Genomic DNA, 19,928 nt, shown 5'->3' with positions numbered 1-19,928 from the left:
ATTCCAACTGAAAATTATACATCCATATCCACAGAAAATTTTGTTATTTTTTAAGATTTACCCAAATCAAGTTGGATGAGTGGCTCAGAAATATATGATTGAAAAAAATAATTTGGTATTGACCTTGCCATTTAGTAAATTTGAAACTAAGATCTTTCATTTTATAAGTGAAGAAAAATATTACTAAACTATTGTGTAATCAAACACACACCATGGTGTAAGGGCAACACTCCACGATGTGATGTAAAGGCAACACTCATCTTCATCATTGTAGTAAAGTGTCACTTGAGTAAAATAAAGCAGTAAAATGTTTGATAAACTTTATTTTTAAGTGTTGTAAGTATGAAAAACATTATAAAAGTTTGATAATTTTTAATGTAAAAGTATTGTAATTGTGTATAAGAAAAATGGGCATGGCAGTGGCCTAGTGGGAATGGCGGCGGTGGGGTGTCAATATTAGGGTGTGGCGATTGGGGTCTGGAGGTATGGTGATAGTAGCGGTTGTGGTGACAATGACGGTAGCAAAAATGGTGGTGGTGGTGGCAACGATGGTAGTTGCAGCGTCGGTGGTGGTAGTTATGGCAGGAATAATGGTGGTGACATGGTGGTGGTGTCAATATTTAAGTGTGGTGGTTGGGAGTCCAGAGGTAACAATGATGGTAGGGGCGATGACAGTGGTGGTGGTGGTTAGAGAAAATGTGTGTGAAAGATTAACAATGTTAGTTTAAATACAAGTGAGGGTTTATAGGAATTGGAAAAATTCATTAACAACTGCACTTTTATGAAAGCAGCCTACTGGGTGCTTTTAAAAACTGTTGTCTAAAGACCATTGGTATTAAAATAAGAAGGATATTTTATTTTTACAAAATATTTTTTATTGCTTAAAGTGAAACAGTTTTTTGGTAAAAAAAAAACAATACCAAACAGAACCTAAGTAAGCCTAGTTAATAAAAGTTTGTAATTGTCAAAGGCAAGCGTTTACATAGAGTATTGTGCGAGAAAGTGTTTCAGAACAATTAGTTCTCGGTAGAGGTGCAAGTTGGAATGGAATTTTCAATTTTACTATTTCGATTTGAAGCCCAAATATTTTGAATCCGAATAGTTTTGAACTTAGAGATTTACTAAACTAATGTATCTTGTAATTTACCTTTTGTTTTTTTTTTTTTTTTAATTATGTGTTATCTATTTTGTAATTTACCTTTTGTACTTTTATTGTGTTCATTGATAGCTTTTCACAACACTTATATATTAAGAATGATGAACATAGTATATACTACAAAATTAATTGACTTACACGTAGGCATATACCAAATGTTATAAAAGAACAATAAAAAAGTTTTATGATTACTCTGATTCCAAAAATTTTGAATTTAAAAATTGTGTTTTGATCCAAATCTTTGAAATAAAAATTGAAAACTGTTCACTGTCACATAAGTGTTTTCAGTTAGACATTTTACTATTTGTGTTTTGATTACTCTGATTTCTGCCAACTCAAAGAATTTGAATCATTTTTGTTAATTTTTCTTTTATTTCTCTTACTATTCCAACAAACTATCATATTTATACTTATCGTTCCAAAAATCACCCTAGTTCTCCGAATTAAAGAAGACCTAATATTTCTTTGACAAGAAGTCAGCTGGACTTAGATGAGGGTTCTGGTAGAGCTAGGGTTTCTAATTATTATATAGAGATGATTCTTTTGTAACATCACCGATAAGGAATATCCACAATTATAAACGTTACAGAAAAACAACGCAAAACCTAGCAACATAATCACATCCAACAAAACAAAGAAATAACACTCACGATCGAGGATAAAACCTTGCATGTCCTTAATCAATCAAAAGATTTGAAAATTCACTTAAAAATACCCTGTTATCAAATTCCCTAAGCTTTCTCTTCCTCACAAAATATAGAACCTTTCTCCTAGACCCTGTCTAGCCTTCATGTGGCCTTGAGATTCAAATTATTATTGCTCTGCAATGATGTCAAAAATTGCAAAACATAATGCTGAAAAATGATTTTACCATTCAAAACTTCTAGATTCTGTACGAGTTTTGTTCTCTAAAACACTTGCCTTCAAATCTAAGGATTTATGGTCGTCAATCTTTGGATTAGATATCAAGAGTTCAGAATAATACACTAAAAGCGCATTCATTTATTCTTCACCCTTGATATCAAATCTACAGGTGAGTGGCCATATTCCTTGGTCACGTCAGGACGAAGAGAACATTTCTGATATGTATATAATACACCAAGTTCAATTACAGTTTCTACGGAGAACCAAAAGAGCAAGAAGAAAAATATAAGGAAGAATAGCTGTTTCTGCAACAGGTTTTGCTCAAAGCATTGAGGCAAATAAATCCACTATATGTACCTTGTACTGTAATACATTCTACCACTTTGTACAAATGAAGATTTGTGGCAGAAGCAGTAGTTTTTGAGATCAACTCCTCCCACCCAAACTACACTCACAATATTCTTCCCTGCTACCATCCCTATAAAGAATGCTGCATCGATGTCCCGTTATGGAATGAAATCAAGCTGTGGAGCCTATCCTGTCCCTCTATCTATCCGAACCAGCCTAAAATAATTTAACAATTCTAACTGGATATAAGAATTCTACACCCAGGACAATGGAAGTTACAATGAAGATGAGCACCTGAAGTGGCGAAAAATTTGGGGCAGATCTTGAAAGAACTGAAGTTTCGGTTAAATCCTTGTCAAAACGTGTACCACAAAGAGGAAAGTTGTGGAAGTGACCGCCTTACTCCTGTAAAAAGTGGAAGTCTGGATTCTCCAAAAGCTCTGCAGGAGGTTTTACATCTGAATAGCTCTGGTCTTGCATGGAACCAGATATATCTTCAATTGAGAAAGGAAGGCTGCACTCACAAAGCATGGTTAGAAGTTTCCAACATCAGCTTTTATAAACGGAAACAAAATGAAGAAAAGAAACTTCCTAACCTGGAATTGTCATCCAGCAAAAAGGAGCTGCTATCGTCACCGCTGGATTCATCTGTCATTAGAAAGTTCATGCTGGAAATGACCTGCAAAAGAAAGTAGTTTCACTATGTCAGACTATTACGGATTAAGCTTTGCAGTTTCCAATCAAGTTTTCAGTTTTCTCATCTCACATCAGGGGCAACACTTTGAGTGTTGTAATCGTCATCCAAAAATAGTGTGCATACTCTATGAAGTTGTTGAACACTCAATGCCTGAAGAGAAAAGCATAAATGATCAAGAGACAGTGCAAACTGGAAAATTAAGTTTATTTATAAACGCTCCGAAATCTATTAACAAATCCGCAGCTTCAACCACATGCGGACTAATAATTCATTTCATCTTCCAGTTTCGCAGAGAGACTTACAGGGCATAGGTCATTTGTTAGTTCATCATAGGAGATTCTGGACTTTTGGTGTAGAACCTGCAGAGATCAAATAAGTCTTCAATTCAGAACTAGTTAACCACCAAATGAAAAAGGATTAACAGATGAATTTACCAATGGGTGATGCTATCCACACCGATTTTCACCTCTCACACGCCCCTCTCAATTTCCAGCCGTCACATCGAATGAATTGAAGAAGATCAATGGACAAAAATTAACAAGGGTGTGTGGGAGGTAAAAAGGGTGTGTGAATAGCCCTTTACCAATTTGAATTCAGTACCGTGCCCAATAATTTACTTAATAACCATCTTTGTATAGGAAAAAGTCATCATGAAATCAGGTCACTACATTTTTCTCAAACGGAAACTTCAACAAAAGCAAGCCTTCATAATTCCTTAAACAAAGGAGTGTCAGAAATGTTGCCACTTGCTCAATGAAAAATCAAAGTTTGGGTACTTCTGAACAATTCAATTGCATACAAGTTACAACCTACAGGTTGACAAGCAATGCAAAACACTTCACAAATCTGTGACGGGACATAAGCAAGAAAGGGAAGTCCATGCCAATTTCATTAAAATGTCTAATTATCTAAGAGTTAACACAATTGCTCCATCTGTTGTATTTGTGTATAATGATGTTAACAGTTGCAAAATTTTTAACATCGTCACATTTCTTCTCTTATCTGGTCTTATATTCCTCTTGATGAATACAGAAATATTTTTATTTTCATAATCCTTGTATATTTAACACACAAAGCATAACAAATATAAAGAATAAATGGTTATTAATATTTCCAGCCTTCGTATGATTACCACTCGGAGTGATTTGAACAATAACTAGCAGCACTACTGAAAAAACGTACCAAGAATCCTACAGCCTGCCTAATATATTTGAGTTCATCCCATGATGAGCCAGCATACTGCAATGAGTTGAAACATCAACCAGCAATGATCAAAAGAAAGAATAACGGAACAACCAAAACTATTTTCAAGATGGAAGGGAGGGAAAAAATTGAAAATTAACCGTTCAATGCTGATAAGCTTGAGACAGTACCTCTTCTTTTGCTAGGTTACACCATAGCTCCAATTCAGCTAGCCCATTCTTCACATATTGGCCATTGTTGAAGGTGCAGCACTCTCGACGAAAAAGAAGGCTGCAGCAGAATCAAGCAATAAATCAGGCACGAGTTAATCCCCTCATATTTAACTTTATGAAATATTTGCTGACAAATATAAGAGTAACTTACCTATTAAAAATCTGTACATTGATATATGAGAACATTTGAGTAAATATCTTCTGGACAAGAATTGGAGGCACCTGAAAGAAGGTCAATCATTGGATTAAAATGTTCGAACGGGATACTAACCACCTTAAAATTGTCAAGAATAATTGCTTACACAATTTTCTTTCAATGTAGAGAGAAACCCACTAAGATTTGCAATGATGCTATTCCAAGGATTAGCCTGAGGACTGTTACCGGTTGATCCTTCAGGTGATTTTGAAACACCACTTTTTGGTGTTTTGGGTGCCTGAATTATCAAGGAAACTTGTGACCCGAATTAACTAAATGATACCATAGGATATAATAAACTGAAATGTTTCATGTAAGAAAACCCTAGGATACTTAACCACAACGTTTCATCAATCAAAGCTAATTCTTGGCAACCAAAATTTTGACACATCAACCAAGGTACCCAACTTGCATTCTCACCAACTTACGTAACAAAATGAAACACAAACCTAAGCAAACTGGTATAGAAGGCATCCGTGTTAACATATCTTTTAAATCAGATGGTACAAATTACCGGCCCATGGCAAAAATTTATGAAAATGACCAGAGGTAATCTTCACACTAGCATTTAAATCACATGCTTACTTCTAGAAGATATGAACCCAGGAGCATAGAAAAAGTTAATAGGAGAAATTAAAGCTGAAAGCAATTACTCTTCCATCCTAGGACCTAAAAGAATATAAGAACCAAGGTAAAAACTCATGCCAAGCGCCAATGATGAAATACCAAACTTCATTGTACCTGGATGCAAGAAGAAAGATGAAGTGATAATTCCTTCTTCAAATTGTCTCGGACGATTCCATATATCTTTTCTACGTATGCTGTAAGTTGCTGCTTAAAGAGCAAAGCCGGATACTTGGCCTCAACCTGACGCACTAAATCAGAAGCACCAACTGAAAGATTGGCAGAAGACGATCGGAAGCCCTACGAAGCAAGAACATCATATGATATCAGGCACAAGAAGAAAGAAATCCGATACCCAAAAAATATCAAAATGGTACATGGATAAAATAGATTTCATTACTTGCGTCATCCTTCCAAATAAAGACGTAGGAGTAGGAGGTTTTCGTGGAGCAGTTCTTAAACTCCGCTGGAGCAAGAACAACAATGTAGATGTATTGGAAAGCCAATAAGCCATATGATCATTGTTATCCTGGTCCTGCAACAAACATATATGTCATTCATAAATCCATATATGATATATAACGTGCACATATATAGATGCCTAAATGGTTTCAGGTTAAATTACATATATATATTTAGTTGATTACATTTAGATGGCTAAGTAGGTTTGGATTTGTCTAATTTTCAGCAAAAGTGGTTCTTCATGAACATGGGACACATCTTAGAGAGTTTCTTGTGTGCTATACAAAATTCAACAGTCCGTAGTTTTGTATTCAGATTCAAGAAATTGATAGTAACCAAAAAAAAAAAAACACTACGAGGAAAAGCACCCCCTTCAAATTATAGAATTCATGATCAAATACACTCATCAGTTAGCATAGAAGTCTTGTAAAATAATTCAATGCAACAGAAACTGTGAAAGCCCCCTATCCTCTCCCATCTCTGCTTTGATGACTGGTTCAGTTCCAAATTACTAGTAAAACAAAATTTATAATGGATAATAATTTACCTCAATTTCAGAACCAATTATCTGAATAAGTCGGTCAAATACACTAGTTTTTTCCGCTTCAAATAATTTCCAGTGGAGAAGACATTTGTATAGTGTTATTGCGGCAACTGGCTTTCCTTCACTGAACCCAAGATTACCTGTCACGCATTTCATAAGAGTATCTACACCCTCCTGCACCAAATACATCAATAATGCAGAATAAGCTTCATGAGGAAAAGTAAAGAAAAAATAAAATAGATAGAGTAAACAAAGAAAAAAGAAAGAAAAAAAAAAATTGGAAAGAATGATTTGCTTCTCAACTACATACATGTTGTCTTTCAATTTGGGATTTCCTGAAAGACTCTGAGCCAAATTTCTTTGACGGTGTAGGTCTCAGTGGTTCCTACATTAAATCAAACCTTAGGATCGTACAAAGAACAACAAATAAACACCACCTATGGTAAACAACGCCTTGATTTAAATTATTCACTTACATGATGACCATTCCCCAAAGGCTGCAATTATAGGGGAGAAACAAAATCAATAAAATGTTCTTAGCAGGACCAATGCGAAACAAACATTCCTATGGGAAGCCTACCTGAGTTTCTATTCCTGCCAAATGCTCTGACATTTTCATAGAAGCTGACATCTTTAATGCTTGCTGACGCAAAATTTGGTCCTCGGTTTCTATGTCAGAAAGTTTTTCTTCTAGCCTGAGGAATGAAAATTCACTGTCAGAGTAACAATCAGTGATATATCCTAATCCAATTTGACAGAAGTCAAGAAAGAACCTCTGCATGGCAGTCTTCAAATCAATTATCTTTGATTCTGCCTCCATAGCCTGCTTGAGCCGCTCTTCACTGAGCCTGCTTGTTTCTTCAAACTTTTTCTTTGTTTCATCAATCTTCTTTTCCAGTGAGTCTACGAGGGCCTGCAAAGATCAGGGCTAAAAATCATTTAGAAAAAAAAAAAAAAAAAAAAAAAAAAAAAAACAACAACAAAGGCAAAAAAAACTGACAATTGTATATTTGAATGCAATCATAAATCTTCACTTTATAGTTTATATACCTGAAATATGCAAGACCAACAAATGCATATAAGAGTTTTAGTGCCTTTACCTTGAGCTGCTCATTTTCAGCAGTAAGCTTATTGACTATTTCCTGATCGACAACTGAAACCTCCTGTGCAACTGGCACTTGTTCAGCTACTTTTGCTGCAGCCTCAGCCGCTTTTGCTGCCTCCTCTGACGCTGTTGCTGCAGCCTCACGTTCCTTCATAAGCAGGGATTTAGTTTCTTGAAATTCAAGTTGCATCTCTTTCAAAGCAGACTGCAACTTCACATTTTCCTTTGTTTTGGCCTCTTCCATGTCAGCCTGCATTTAAAGAATCCCTCTCTTGTTATGCATATAACGTAACACTTTCAAACTTACTATATAAAAGTCAAAATAGCTTTATTCCTTGTGCTCTTGTTAAGCTAAGAACCTTAATCAACAAGAATCCAAATGGATGTATAAATAACAATTGAAACCAAAGTTACATGGTGAACCAATGATATAGGACAGCACACAAGATGCAGGCACCAAATAGGCTTAATCTGAGAGAGCGATAAAATAGAGAGGAGAAGAGAGAGTACAGAAATATATTTGTTTATTCTTTGAACCAAATAGAATTTATTGTTAGACTTGGAAAGATGGTTTTAGTCCTAGTCCTTTCAAAGAGTACATTTCTTTTCTAACCAAGGAGTTGTTACTGTATGAACCAAATTTCGTAGAGAACTCCAAGCAGAAAATATAAAAACACAATTCTTTTTCAGCCTACAAACAGAATGCTTTTACAGCCTTACAGCCTTATATCAAATATTTCAAAGGCACGAATATGAGGAAACTTTAACAAATGGAAAGATTGGAGTATTCACCAGGAAATCATATCATCATAGTTTATTTTTGTGGATAACTTTAGCTGATTGGCATATCCATACACAAGAAGACAGTCAAATAATGATTACATGATTACAGTCATGGTAGTTACATAGGATCTTATGCATTAACATATTACAGAGAAGATAGGGATCGTTACCCTCATTTGCTTCTCCAGCTGCAGGCGCCAGGTTAGCTCTTCAACTTCCTTTTCCAGCTTATTTTTGGCTTCTTGGAGAGCACCAGTTTCCTTTGCAGCCTGAGAAAAAGATAAATTAATTTAAAAATATAATGCTCATTTTGCATATACACTCTGATTGAAACCAGTATACATAGGTTTGGAACAAACTTTCAAATAAGGTACCAGAGAGAGAGAGAGAGAGAGAGAGAGAGAGAGAGATCACTTGACCATGATTTTCATTAGTTGTTACTATCTTTTAGAATGCATCTTCTTGATGGTTGAACTCATCACTTAGACAAGATAAAGGAAGTCCATAAAACCAGATCCGACATAATTAGCTTTTTTTCTTGTTAAAGAAATCATCACTTTTTTAGCCTTTTCAATTGAGTTCTTGAGCACTTTGTCATTTCAAACACAAAATATAAAAGTATATATGACAAAATTGTGGACTCAGACCACCAAATGAACTGAAATAGGAATTCCATTGCATTCTGAACGAGGCCAAAGAAGCAAAGCAGCTGAGTCAAGATCTTGAGGTGTTTTAGGTTGAGAATTAAACAGTAGAAAAATAGAATATGGCAAAAGAAAATGCTAGAGAGAACACTATCAAATGCAGAGCATGATCAAACTACAGTTGCCTACTCCAGTATCATAGCTAAAGTACTCAAGTATTATTTTCACCCTTAATGAAAACCAACAAATTTGACCAGATTGCAGATGTGGATTATAGACAAGACAAAAGCTTGTTAAATACAAATAGCATGGAAATTTACATAGCAAAAGACACCGTGAGAAAATACTCGCCAGATTGCAACATATGGAAACGAAGTTAACAAGCAGGCCCACAAAGGTAAGACAAGGCGTCAAAAAATCAAGAGGAGAAAATCAAAAGCTAAAAAATTCAAAAGAAAGAAAGGAAGAAGGTATCACCATCTTTAGCTTCCGCAACTCTTTACGAGCAACTATTTGTCTCCAACCACATTGCCACACAATAGCTGCTTTCTTCATCCTCAAATAACGAGCATGGGCTAAGTGTTTCCGGCAATGACTCTGTAATAATAATCAGAATCAGTGCATAAAACCATAAAAGCATAAAAGAGATGACAAACTTAAAACCAACAGAGAACTACAACAACCAGCCTTAAACTAAAGAAAACCTAAATATAAATTTCGGAATCAGGATCTGGTACATTTGGTTTTCTCTTTTAATAGCCTTTCTCTCAACAGGGGTTTCTCTTCTCTATCACACGAATTTTGGGAAATAAAACAAATAAATAAACTTTTCATTTTGGTAAGCTTTTTTATCACATTTTCTTATATTGTACAAGAAAAAGATAAAGAAATTGTATTGAGATATTGAGCAAATCATGAAATCCCATATATCTCAGAAATTTTTGCTATACTAAATCATGAAATCCCATATATCTCAGAAATTATTGCTATACTAAAAAAGAAATGTAATCTTCACCTGTATCACAGTTGTAGCCCTTGTTTTCCTCCTGGACCTAAGCTCCTTACGAGCAGCCAGCCCTCGCATACCAGTTTGAATAGAAACAGCTGAAGAGCACAAGTTTTTATAACCATTCCTAGAAAGATACGAGCGACCATATTTCTGGATAATCACAGAAGCAGCTTCCCTTCTCATGTTTTCATATCGATGGTGTGCAACTTGTCCTGCAATCAGTCAAAGAAAAAAAAAGCTCTTAGTACCAGCTCTTGGGCTATAAGGCAACAAATCACCAAGAAGTACAAGGTGAAAATTCTTCCGTACCTCTACATAAGGCTTGGACTTGGATGGCAGACAACCGCAACAAGACAAATTTTTTGCGACATAGGTAGGAGCGAACTTTTCTCTGCATAACGCTAGCCGATCTTCCCAATACCTCACTTCGATAAGCATCTAATTCTGCCATCTGGCCAGCCCTGAGGAACACTTTTGTTTTCCCAACCTGCAACAGAAACATATCAGGAAGAGTGTCCTTTTAACCCTACAAAAGATTGTAGGTTAGGATCATGTAAAGCTCGGTGGTAAAAAGCAGCTTGATTCCTGAAAAAGTAGATTTTCCAATCGCAGTGCAGTAACACTATACTGCAATATAAAGACAAGATCTATGTGACAAGAAAACTGTCATCCCTTTTAAGCAAATGAATGCAGAAAAAAAACTACAGGAGTGGAAATATAATGAGTTGCCACTTAATTATTTAACAATTTAAAAAAATGAGATAAAATCTAACTGTAGCTCCAAATTACTGTGTGAAAGCAACACAATTGTTTGAAATACCTGATATCCCTTGAGGTTGACCTTCTGTAAAAGCTTCTTGCATGCGGTGACCTCATCAACACTGAAAATAATGAACTAAGAAAGTTAACAGAACTTTTACAGAAAAACCAAGACGAAGAAATCCTAACACTAAAAATCTGAGTAATAGATTTCAAGTGCAAGATATCCAACTTAAGCAGACGATGAAAACTAGCCTACAAAACAATAGAATTTTCTCCATCAAAACAGGATCTTAAACCCAAAGTGATTAGAATATCACAGATCAGTTATTTCCAACTAGTGAGAATTTCTTGACTGTTGAAATTCCAAAGATATTGAAGCACAAAATGATGATTCAAATCTAACTTTACCCAGCAACTCCTCCTCTATCCCAATATAGTTCGCAAAACACTTGTTTTCCCCAGCCATAAAACTGTTACAGTTTGTGCTGTGTGCGTGGTCCATTACTCTTGTGCAACTTCAATACACATCCTTAAAAAAAGGGAAAACAGACACCCACATAGATAAATATATGTAGCACCGTAATGCATATATCTTTGTTGTAAATATATAGTACATTAATCCTGTTGAGTTCATTGTGCGGTCAATGCAATCAACTGTTGCAGGACATCCATGAAGTTCTACATAGTTAGTGCAAATATAGTACATTCATTTTCATTGTGTTAAATACAGTGTGTGGTCAGTGGGATCAATTGGTGGAGACATCGATGATGTTCCAGAAAGATAAATACATAGATCGATAGTCCATTAATGCAGGTTGGGAATCGTGAGATAAATTCTATAGTCACCAACGGAAAGCAACATGCATCAAAGTATTAGAGAAAAGCCCACAGTCCAGATTACCTTACAGATGCATGAAATCAAAGAATATACATATACAGAGAGAGAGAGAGAGAGAGAGAGAGAGAGAGAGATATACAGAGAGATAGATTAATTGATATTCAGAGAATTTCATGAAACTACCTTCCATTTAGAACCTCAGGTGCCAGAATTTTAAAACGACTTGTAAATTCTGCAAAGGTCTTTCTAGTTGGATATCCAGCACAACTAATCCGAATTGCCTCCATTACTCCCTGGATTAGATACACACCAAGTCATACTGCATTACTATGCAAGGCGCAACTGGTAATTTTTTATGTTTTTTTGGGACTACACACTATGCTTACCCCGCAGCAAAGCTGCTGTAATACAGCACTATTTTCAAATATGGCCGGTTTGAGTTGATTATTTGGCTTTACACAGCGTATGTAGTGAGGCTCAATGGCACTTAGCGTTTCAAGCAATGATTGCAATTGTTGCTGTTTAAGAAGATGATAACGCATAAAAACAAAAATAAACATAAACAAAATTTCACTGATGAATGAGCATAAGCTTCATTAGAAATTTAGAACAGAAGGGGACCTTGAATCGAGAACCTATTGATGAGAACTTTGATTGTTTGGCAGATTCTTCGGGTAAAAGAGGGAACAAGCCTGAAACAAAAGAGCATTTGGAGGCACTAAGGAGTGCTTGATGCTCTGCAACAACATAATCTTTGTTCTTATCCAGGAAGAACTCTGTTTGATAAGTAACCTGAAAGCCAAATTTTCCAACGACATAAACATCAAGCAAGTTGATAACTTCTCCTTGATAGGGTTTGATTAGTCTGGTGTAGTTTATATACGAGGTTAGTGCTGAATTCAAAACTTACATCACCAGCATAATGGCAAATGGTAAAGTCGGTAGGCGACAATTTCGGTTTGTTAAAACGTTTATGGTCTTTGAAAGTTTGATAAAGCTTCTGTGAAAATGTTTCATTCGTTGATCTTGGGAACATACTACAAGAATAACAAGAGCTTGTCACCAAATCACAAGAAATAAATGAAAAATAGTTCGTAGTAAATAGTCAACAAGTTGATATCTTAAGAGGAGGGAGGGGGCATCGTATTAATATTTTATATTCCAGTGCATACCAAGCCTCATCCAGAAGAGCAATGATGCCACCAGGCTTCTGAAATGATAAAAGCATATATCAGAAAAACAAAACACGATATAAAAAGCAAAGAAAATAATATGTTTAATTCAAAGGAAAAATGAACAGACCTTAATCAAAATTATTGAAAAATGGCATACCTTTTCAATGAGATCAAGAATATCCTGATTATCGATGAACTCTATGTAACTCCAATCAATTTCTTCTTTAGTATATTCTTCTTGCTCCATCTTGAACACATGCTGTCAAGCAGAATGTTGACACTTAATTGAGTAAATGAGAGCAGTCGGGAGGATCCAAGAATACCAAAGAATACATATTATGTATCCATGCCCACACCTGGTTGAAATGCTGCTGCAATTTTTCATTTGTCAAATTGATACAAAATTGCTCGAAGCTGCACACCAGTTAACAGTTTTAAAATTAAACACATGAGGACTCAACTCAAGAATATAAACAAAGCAACCAAGCCAACCTAAGAAGAGAGAACAGAACAGAGCTGTCACAGAAATGTGTGAGCAGTCAAGTTTTGCACTAGTGAATAATGCATAGAAGCAAAGGCTGTGATATTAGTTGAAAGTTTTCTGAACCAGAAGTGATAACACGAATAAAACACTTAGGACATTGATAGAAGCAAAAGCTGTGGTATCAGTTGAAAGTTTTCAGAACCAGATGTGATTGCGCGAATAAAACATTTAGGACATTATTCAGGATTTTAGTGTAAAGGAAAAAGTCTCTGGATTTAAATGGCATCATACAGCCACAAATACTTTTAACTTTCCCAATCAAGATCCCAGTCCAAAAAACAGAAGGAATCGATGCAGTCCACTGAAATAATTTAACCTTTAAACGATGAAAATAAAAGCATACCACTTAAGCACCTGTTTGTCTTGAAACTCTCGAATCCATAAATATCCAGAACTCCAATCAAATTTTTGGAATCAGGATCCTGACCAATAGAGTTATTTATCTTGTTCACAAGCCTGGGGCAATCAGTTCACCACATAAAAAAAATAAAAAAAAACAATAAGAACCAGATTTATGTCAATGAAGAAAGTTTTTTGCTGAACGATGAACTAACTAGTAAATTCATAAACCTACCAATCAAATAATCTTGAATAAACAATTTTGGCCAATGCGTCTCTACTGATGGCTGCAGAATCTGGATCCAAGCTTTTCGTTATGGTCTCATCACGGGTCACAATCACACGTTTGCACAGAGAATCTTCAAGAGATTGCTCATCACACCTAACATAAATTGTAGACAAAAGTTTAGCCATTTACGTATGAAAACATCAAAAATCACATGTGGATATTTACAACAACAACAACAAAAAAACAAAACAGCATAAAGCAATGGACACGAACATGAAAAGTTCAGCAGCAGTTCTGAGATGGAACCGAGATTTGTCATCCTTGGGTTCAGAAGAATCAGTTTCATTCTCTTTTGCAAAGTTAACATTGCCTAAATGAAGTATTGCAGCTACAACTCGAAATATTGCATCCTAAAAAAAGCAGAACAATGGTCAATATATTAGACAGAAAATTTAATGCTCATAGCTATCCAGTGACATACCTGCTCATCAGAGCTGATCCCAACCACATCCATAGCTTTCCTAGTTGTGAGGTACTCCTCAGAATCATCCACCCCGTCCAGCTCATAGCAGTTTGACTGATTTAAATAATGAAATGTTCTTAGATTTCCCAATTTGTACTTCTCAACATCCTGAACGTAGGCACAAGAAAAACATCCAAATGTTAGAAATTTATATCAAGAACTAGTTATGTCATTTTGACAAGGAACTGTTCTTAGGTTTAATCATCTCAAACTAAACTCCCACTCTAAATGACCAAGAGTGGCACTACCATGCAACAAAAATTCCACACAAACGCACCAACAGCTAGTAACAAACTAGAAATCCATATCAATTTAGGAATGGTGAGCACCGAGCAGTAGAATAATTTAGTTAATACAACTAGGATCTATATTATCCAGTGATTTTCTGGTTTTTTCTAATTCAAAGTATTTACTTTTTAGTCAGAGACAATTAATCATGCCTTTATATAATAGCACCTGACCATATGTAGAACATATTGTATGTGTATAGGAGATGGAGATCATTTTACCTCTGGAGGTGCAGAACAGAGCATATAAAAGCAATGGTAATTTCTCTCTGGATCAGATACTTGACAAACTCGGGATCGCTCCAATAAATAAGTTCTAATGGCAGCTCCTGAGATTCTGCCCGTTTTATCAAACTGAAGCTCCACGAACTTACCAAAACGACTGCAATTATGTTAAGCTCAATTAGAGCGGAAATTAACCCAAATGAATAGAAGACATAACTGAAAGAGATACGCTCTTAATAATAAACTTCCACTGTAAGATTAGCCATCCCATCAGACTTGTAAAAAAATTATTTTAACTAGTAATCCCAGTAGAAGAAAAAGAAACAAGGTTCCCACCTGGAATTATTATTTCTGACAGTCTTTGCATTACCAAATGCTTCAAGAACAGGGTTAGACTGCCATTAAAAATAAATAAAAAATAAGTGAAGGAATGGATTTTATCACTAGCGCAAGTCACTTCCCAAAAAAGTCATGAATTATAGACAACTTTAGAAGACAACGAAAATAGAACTGTAATGCTAGTGTACTACTACACGAGTAAGAACATCGTAAACTTGTTACCTCCAGGACTTGCTGTTCCACAGACCGCCCCTCAGATACAGCTCTTCCACCCATATGGGCAAGATAACGCATAAGCATCTTTGTACTTTCTGTTTTTCCGGCTCCACTTTCCCCACTGACCAAAATTGCTTGGCTTATTCCCTCGTTAATCATCTGTCTGCATTAAAAAATTACTTTTTATTTTAAGTCACACCACACTTTAAATGTGAATCCAATGGAAAAGTTCAACAAAGTACCTGTAGGCAGCATCAGCAATAGCAAAAGGATGTGGACTCAGCTCACCTAAAGCCACCCCTTTATACTGCTCCATCATATGATTATCATATAAATGAGGTAACCTCCGGAAGGGGTTCACAGCTATCAATATACTTCCTGTATAAGTCTGGAAATACATTATGGAGTTTAGATCCGTCTACACTTAAAGTCATACCTCTTAAAAAGATATTGTCGGTTACAGTATTGACTGTGCACAAAAAAATTCATGTTTAAAGACCATAGTTGAGAGGTGAAGAGAATGCAATTTTGGGAAATAACATGACATAGATGACTTTTAGGAACTCACATATACTTGAGGTGAAAAGGATTTAAACAAAAATAAATCTACCAATCGGTCAACAGAGAGGGTATGTCTGGGTAGTGCTCACATATATTTCATTTATAGTGTATCGACTTTTTAAATTCTGCAAAACCCCTGGTTCATGCAGATAAGCCAACTTTGTCATATCGTCTACACCACATTGAGGAAATTCAGGATCCTTTGGGTAGACACTGGATGCTTTGACCGTAACCTACAACAAAAGGGGGGAAAAATAGTCAATGAGATGATCATGAAATTTAGTAATATACAAGGATGACCAGTCACTAGATTTCAATATACATGCAATAAACAGGAAGGCTTCTGTTGAAAAATAAATAAACATGATGGCTCTGTCTATGTCAAAAGGAAATGTAAAATGAGGAACAGGAAATACATGTAGTCAAATGAAAATTGAGTCATTATTCAGTCAACAGAGAACATTATTTGATTTGATGTGGATATACTATGCCAGTAAAACATTTTGATTCTACCAATCTAGTAAGTGTTTTTAACATTATTCGTTCTCACTTTTCCTACAAACATGATAGCTCTTCTAGACCCTCTGTGTGATAGTTCTGCATTTGAATTTTAGGTGCTAAACAAAGTCATGCTGAAGTTCGACGTTAAGTTATATGTTGGCTAACAAAACTGGAAGCAAGGCTCAATAAGAATTTTGAAAACAAAAGCAGCACTGACCGTCTTCCCTGATGTACAGCTTATTTCAATCTCTTCATTATTGACTCCTACAACTTCTCCATCAATCCAGGCTTCCTCAAGATCCTCGACCCAAACATGAGATCCAACCGCCAAACTGACATTGGCAGCCTGTGTGGACATTGAAATAATCAGCCCGTCCATAAGAAAGAGCAAGCCAGATCTTTAATTTTAAAATCACCAAGAAATTGATACACAACAGACACGAAAAGCAAGCATTAGACAGCGAGATTATGATGCAATTATAATTCTGAACTCAAAAAAAGATTCTACAACAAAACTGTGACGTGATACTCATTTAGCATACATTCCATTTGATATACTTAATAATCACATTCTGATTGAAGGAAGCATCAAACACTTATCCAGAATGTTGGATGCACTTCTGGTGTAGAATCAATAGCATCCATTCATATGATAAAGGTGGACTTAAGCTCTTTCAGATTCATAAGCTTCTCATTTGTCAAGATAAGAATAACTGAAGAACTAAAAACCGTTACACAATGGCCAAAGATGTGCTGTAAAAGAGACTCAAACTTTTATTTTCTTACTGATAAATATTCCATCCGAACGACATCAATAAGGCACCTCCTTAGGACACATGAAGCATACAAGGGAGAAGCATTAGTGTTTGAAGCCAGGCATTCATTTACTGTTATAGTATCACAATTCTGGCTTGCATTGACTTCGCTTCATGACACAGAATTTTGATTACTTGCATTAACCATTGCTTCATGGCCGGTAGGTTAATGCAATTCGAACTCCAGCAATAACGACAATGCAGCCATCTTTACACCAATTATGTTGAGAAATATTAGTAGCGTTTACATGGCGGAAAGCCATTTCTTCAGTGACTGTTTACAGCCCGATTATATCCTCTCTTAGTTTATACTAAATTACACAGAAAAACTGCTAATTTCAATAATTTTACTAAAAATATGAACTTGAATAATGTACATATCTTAATTTTGACTTACCATGACAAAAGAACGAACATTTACAAAATTTTAACTGCCTTAAACTATAATCAAACAGTTCCAACAATCCCATGTTACTGAAGCAACGAATTAACCCCCCATATACTCAACTTTGCTAAGAATCAAGTCTCATTAAAAAAATCAGTGCATTGAACTTTGATCAAAATTAGAATTGCAAAAGCAACAAATTGTCAAAAGTTAAAATTAACAGGAGGAAAAAAAATTCAAAAACTTGGAGACCAAGAAAATGGGAGAAAGCTACCATTGCAGACGAAAAATCTGATTAGATTCAGATCCGAGGCAGAGCTCCCAAAACCCTAGAACCCTTCAGCAACCGCCGCCACCCAATGTCGAAAAAAACATGGGGTTTCTTCTCTTCAGAGAAATAATGTAGGAACAAATCCACCAATGCGTGCCCAATTTCTCAAAGCTCAGAGCTGCAGCAGCACGCTCGTAAGAGGACGACAATGTCGCTCCGACTGTTACGGACTTGGCGTGGCAAATTGTAATTTGGTGTGTTTGGAGGGAATTGGAAGAGGGGTCTCACATGGGAAATGTTGTTGCAGAGGGGTAACAATGGCGGACCTTTTATCCTCCCTGAAAGAGATAGAAGAAGATCCTCTGCAACTATTTTCCCTCTAATTTTCTCTCGTGCGCGCGCTTTCCTTCGGCACTCTCTCTCTCTCTCTCTCTCCCCCCTCCTTCTTTCTCTCTCTCTCTCTCCCTCTCTATGTCCCTCGCTCTCAGCCTCTGTTTGGCTTCTGTCTGTCATGAAGGCGTAACTCGACATTAAACATGAAGTTACCATAGTGCCCCTCATTTTGTCTTTAAATTTCTGTTAGTGCCCCTACCCCTAACCTTGACGTTGGTTTATGGCTTCATGTAATTTGACTTTCAGAAATGTAGAAGCACTTCTACGTAGTTTCAAGCAGGTTCTTCTCTAAAGGAAAAAATGCTTTTAAGATTCATAAACACTTTAAACTTCATATTCCAAATGTAATCCACAGCACTCTCAGTTGGCCAAAAACACTTTTGTCCATTCCCAAAACAATCCCAAACGAACCATTGGTTTTTTGTAGTCTATAGCACATAGATTAGAATATTGTGTGCCAATTGGTTTTTGAATTCCTCTTCCGTGAATGCTCAACTAAGTATATGTATTTACCAATTTTGATGTAGTAAGGGTAAAACTAGGGTTAAGCATGGGCGCATTAGAGATTATGTTTTGTTAAGATTTTAGAGTTAGGTATGCGATCCACTATTAATCACATTAATACTGTCCAAATTTTACCACATGTACAACCCAGCATGTGTTGAGTTCTATCACAACAAACTTTAGTGTTGTTAATAGTGAAGCAATTCATTTATAAGTATTAGTTGCTTCTGTCATTTTTTCGATGTGGAATTGCATCCTTCAACATGCCTATATTTTCCAAATGACAAGTTGAATAAAATTAGTTAAAAAAGTTTCTAAAATTGCATATATGTTAGGTTAGTCGGCTTGTGATCCTCTGCATCCTCTTTTTAATCTGATGACGTCTTATATATTTTCAATGCATGGTGACAAATGTAGGATTCAGCACACTTATAGTTGAGGATAAATTAGCAAGATTTGATCCTTCGTTGTAGGCCTTCCTTTGTACCAAAAACAAACAAAAAATAAATCTTTTTCATCAACTACTGGCTCGTAGTCCGCAGGGCAATTTCGTAACCAAACCAACCATCTCCTTCCCACCGAATGGGGCACAACGCAACTACTTCCCGTTGGTTTAGTTGATTTTGCGGGGCCCAATAAACAGCCCGGGCGACCTTTTGTAGTGAATCCTCAGTCGTCTCGTCGCTTTTATGAAGATGACGACACGTGTCGTCTCTTGGGGTAACCTGATATCGGGTGGTGGCCGTTGGATTGACCACCTATGCGGATGCAGTAAATTACGATTGTGAATTTGCAATGGTAAGATAATGTGATGTGGACTCAAATTATTCTTCATCAAGTGAAGCACAAATATGAATAAAGAAGAATTATTATTCTAGACTTGCATCTTGATAATATAATTTTGGAATAGTTAGCAGCGATTTTCTTTACACAATTATTTTTCTTTCTTGTTATAATCGATAACAATATATAACTACACTAACGAAAAAAAGAAACGGAAATATTTACACACAATACAAAACAGCCCCAATATAAAGAAACACATAACCATATCCAATAACAGAGTCATAACATCATAAAGGAAAGAAATCCTAGATTTGAACAAAGGAACCAACCACCTCCTGCCAAATAGTGACACCATCGTCGCAAAGCCACCACCACAGGAAAGAAGAAC

At 35.9% G+C, this 19,928-nt stretch overlaps 1 protein-coding gene across 3 annotated transcripts; it reads right to left on the bottom strand.

The window, feature by feature from the left end:
• Nucleotides 1-2,335: 2,335 nt before the first annotated feature.
• LOC137730820 (myosin-8-like) lies at nucleotides 2,336-18,343 on the bottom strand. 3 transcript variants are annotated; one of them, XM_088687748.1, is made up of 39 exons: nucleotides 17,861-18,343; nucleotides 16,604-16,732; nucleotides 15,975-16,118; nucleotides 15,567-15,712; nucleotides 15,331-15,487; nucleotides 15,106-15,164; nucleotides 14,767-14,926; nucleotides 14,216-14,365; nucleotides 14,008-14,144; nucleotides 13,741-13,887; nucleotides 13,521-13,622; nucleotides 12,979-13,036; nucleotides 12,780-12,881; nucleotides 12,620-12,657; nucleotides 12,358-12,484; nucleotides 12,069-12,239; nucleotides 11,834-11,965; nucleotides 11,631-11,740; nucleotides 10,668-10,728; nucleotides 10,157-10,334; nucleotides 9,854-10,059; nucleotides 9,316-9,435; nucleotides 8,365-8,463; nucleotides 7,407-7,661; nucleotides 7,080-7,219; nucleotides 6,887-7,001; nucleotides 6,783-6,803; nucleotides 6,617-6,691; nucleotides 6,310-6,480; nucleotides 5,701-5,835; nucleotides 5,418-5,600; nucleotides 4,783-4,914; nucleotides 4,632-4,702; nucleotides 4,439-4,538; nucleotides 4,248-4,304; nucleotides 3,368-3,424; nucleotides 3,135-3,215; nucleotides 2,965-3,047; nucleotides 2,336-2,882 (listed from the first exon to the last, which is right to left on the bottom strand). In XM_088687748.1, exons 1-39 carry the CDS (start codon nucleotides 17,861-17,863, stop codon nucleotides 2,768-2,770), a joined length of 4,527 nt encoding a protein of 1,508 aa, XP_088543874.1. In that variant the 5' UTR covers nucleotides 17,864-18,343; the 3' UTR covers nucleotides 2,336-2,767. The 3 variants fall into 3 exon arrangements, with proteins under 3 accessions (XP_088543874.1, XP_088543875.1, XP_088543873.1); XM_088687749.1 differs by lacking the exon at nucleotides 6,783-6,803; XM_088687747.1 differs by lacking the exon at nucleotides 17,861-18,343 and having other exon boundaries at nucleotides 16,604-16,765.
• Between the last annotated feature and the right edge of the window lie 1,585 nt (nucleotides 18,344-19,928).

Source organism: Pyrus communis, chromosome 16 (assembly GCF_041283825.1).
Source record: "Pyrus communis isolate YQ-2024b chromosome 16, ASM4128382v1, whole genome shotgun sequence".
In the NCBI taxonomy this organism is placed as follows: Eukaryota; Viridiplantae; Streptophyta; class Magnoliopsida; order Rosales; family Rosaceae; genus Pyrus; species Pyrus communis.
This window is presented reverse-complemented; position numbering and strand designations above follow the sequence as displayed.

What these genes read in the sequence shown, in the direction of transcription:
- LOC137730820 (XM_088687747.1), bottom strand. Translation starts at nt 16,765, where the DNA reads ATGGACGGGCTGATTATTTCAATGTCCACACAGGCTGCCAATGTCAGT. An exon ending in TGCAGCAGCATTTCAACCAG is followed by an intron (nt 12,882 to 12,978) that starts GTGTGGGCATGG and finishes TCTGCTTGACAG; the next exon opens with CATGTGTTCAAGATGGAGCA. An exon ending in TAACAAATGACCTATGCCCT is followed by an intron (nt 3,216 to 3,367) that starts GTAAGTCTCTCT and finishes TTTTCTCTTCAG; the next exon opens with GCATTGAGTGTTCAACAACT.